Below are 2025 nucleotides of genomic sequence, written 5' to 3' on the forward strand. Positions count from 1 at the left end.
TCACTTTTCAGAAATTTTTCAGTTCCCATCAGTTACAAACGGAATGTAAATATGGCTAAAAAGGGAGTAAGAAAGATTCAAGAAATGGAGTTGTGGAGTTGGGCCCCACCCACTCTGGGACTCCGCGGGAAGCCTTCCGCGTGGAAACCACCCCCCCCCCGCCCCGCCCCGCCCCGCCCCGCCCCGGGACCACACTGGGGCACAGGCGCTCATGTTGGACGAGGCGTTCCCGGCGGTGTCCAGCAGGGGACGCTGCCGGCGGAGGCGGGACCGGAAACCAGGCCGGAGGCGGCCGGGCGTATTCGCCGACTCCTCCTGTTTCCGCTGCCGCAGCCGTTCGGACCGGAGTTGTCGCCTGTCCGCCGCCTTCTCCGTCGCCGCGATGCCGCTGGAGAACCTGGAGGAGGAGGGTCTGCCGAAGAACCCCGACTTGCGCATCGCGCAGCTGCGCTTCCTGCTCAGCCTGCCAGAGCACCGCGGGGACACTGCCGTGCACGAAGAGCTGATGGCGGCCGTCCGCGATAACAGTGAGGCCCGCATGAGCGCCGAGTCAGCGGCCTAGGCTTGGGCCGGCCCTGCGCTTCGGAGCCTGCAGGGACTTTTTTTTATGGAGCTCCTTCTGACGGGGTCTCTGAGACTAGGCGTGTTTTCTCTGGCCCTTGGGGTTTTGCTTTGGTTGGGGGTCCCCTGGGGGACCTCGCCTTATCTCAGAGGGCATCTCTGTGCGGCCTTCCCCTGTAAGGGCTGCTTGGAGGAGAGTCGTGAGGCATTAGTATTTAGCCCTGTGCTTGGCACAGAGCAAAGGCCCCGTGACTTACTGTCATTCGGGACTGCTCGGGGTATTCCTGCAGGAGGGTTCAGCTTGCCGTGGAGGGGAAATTTGGGTTCGGTTCTTTTTGTTCTTCCTGGTAGCGAATATGAACGTTTGAACATATGTATGTGAGTACGTGTGTATAAAAAGTCTTAACCTGTTTGAAGACTTTTGGAACAGAATCTGGCAGGAGCAAACCGAGGATTGCCTTCCCTCCAGCCCTAGTTGGAAGAGGTTGGCAGTGCCGGGATTGGCCCTCACGCAAACCTCCCACCAGCATACGTTTACGTTTTGCCAAGGCGATTATTAAGTGCCATCCCATGCCTTCCTGTTAGTGGGGAAGAGACTGGTGGATGACCTGTGTGTCGGGGGGTGAAAGACGTGGGCAGACATTGACCTGAGGGTACAGTACCCCCACTCATACATCCTTCTTTTTGCGTGTCAGACATGGCTCCTTACTATGAAGCCTTGTGCAAATCTCTCGACTGGCAGATAGACATGGACCTACTCAATAAAATGAAGAAGGCAAATGAAGACGAATTGAAGCGTTTGGATGAGGAGCTGGAAGATGCAGAGAAGAATTTAGGAGAGAGTGAAATTCGCGATGCAATGATGGCAAAAGCCGAGTACCTCTGCCGGATAGGTGACAAAGTGAGTGGAGATGGTTTCCCCTCTCTGTAGTTAGTATAGGCTAAAATTGGGGACTATTCCAGATTAAGCGTTTTTCATTTAAAAAATTAACTTTGTTGTAGAAAAAGTATACAGGTAATCATGCTTACTTGTACTCGTGAATCAGTGTACAGATGAAAAAGTCGTCTCCTTGAAATGCCTTATCCTTTCCCCAAACAGCAGCTAGAGCTGTATTCTTCCCTGTCACATTCCATGCCAGTAAAAACTAAGTGTACATCTAGAGAATTTTATTTACTGCTTTTACGCAGTTGGGATCATTTTCAGCACTTTTCTCACTTAGTTGGGAGGCATTAGTTGTGGTGTCTTTAGTACTTTACACAAGTAATACATTCCTTAGGAGAAACTAAGAAACAGTATAAACGTTGGAGTTCTGTTGATCTTTCTTTACTCTGTACCTGCCTAGAGATAGCCTGTTTAGTTCTTTTATTGTGCATTTATACAAATTTTTAATAAACATTTTTTACGAGATTTTATATACAAAAATACATAAATGCTCAATAAAAGAACTTTTTTTTTTTTTTTTT

At 50.3% G+C, this 2025-nt stretch overlaps 1 protein-coding gene across 1 annotated transcript in view; it reads left to right on the forward strand.

Annotated features, from left to right (window-relative positions):
• Positions 1-202: 202 nt before the first annotated feature.
• PSMD6 (proteasome 26S subunit, non-ATPase 6) overlaps positions 203-2025 on the forward strand; it is a 12384-nt gene continuing 10561 nt past the window's right edge. The window contains exons 1-2 of the mRNA XM_017527357.2: positions 203-527; positions 1257-1462. Of these exons, the coding sequence (XP_017382846.1) occupies positions 212-527; positions 1257-1462 (522 nt within the window). The 5' untranslated portion in view covers positions 203-211. The remainder of the gene's footprint in view (positions 528-1256; positions 1463-2025) is intronic.

This window comes from Cebus imitator, unplaced genomic scaffold (genome assembly GCF_001604975.1).
Source record: "Cebus imitator isolate Cc_AM_T3 unplaced genomic scaffold, Cebus_imitator-1.0 Scaffold48, whole genome shotgun sequence".
Lineage (NCBI taxonomy): Eukaryota > Metazoa > Chordata > Mammalia > Primates > Cebidae > Cebus > Cebus imitator.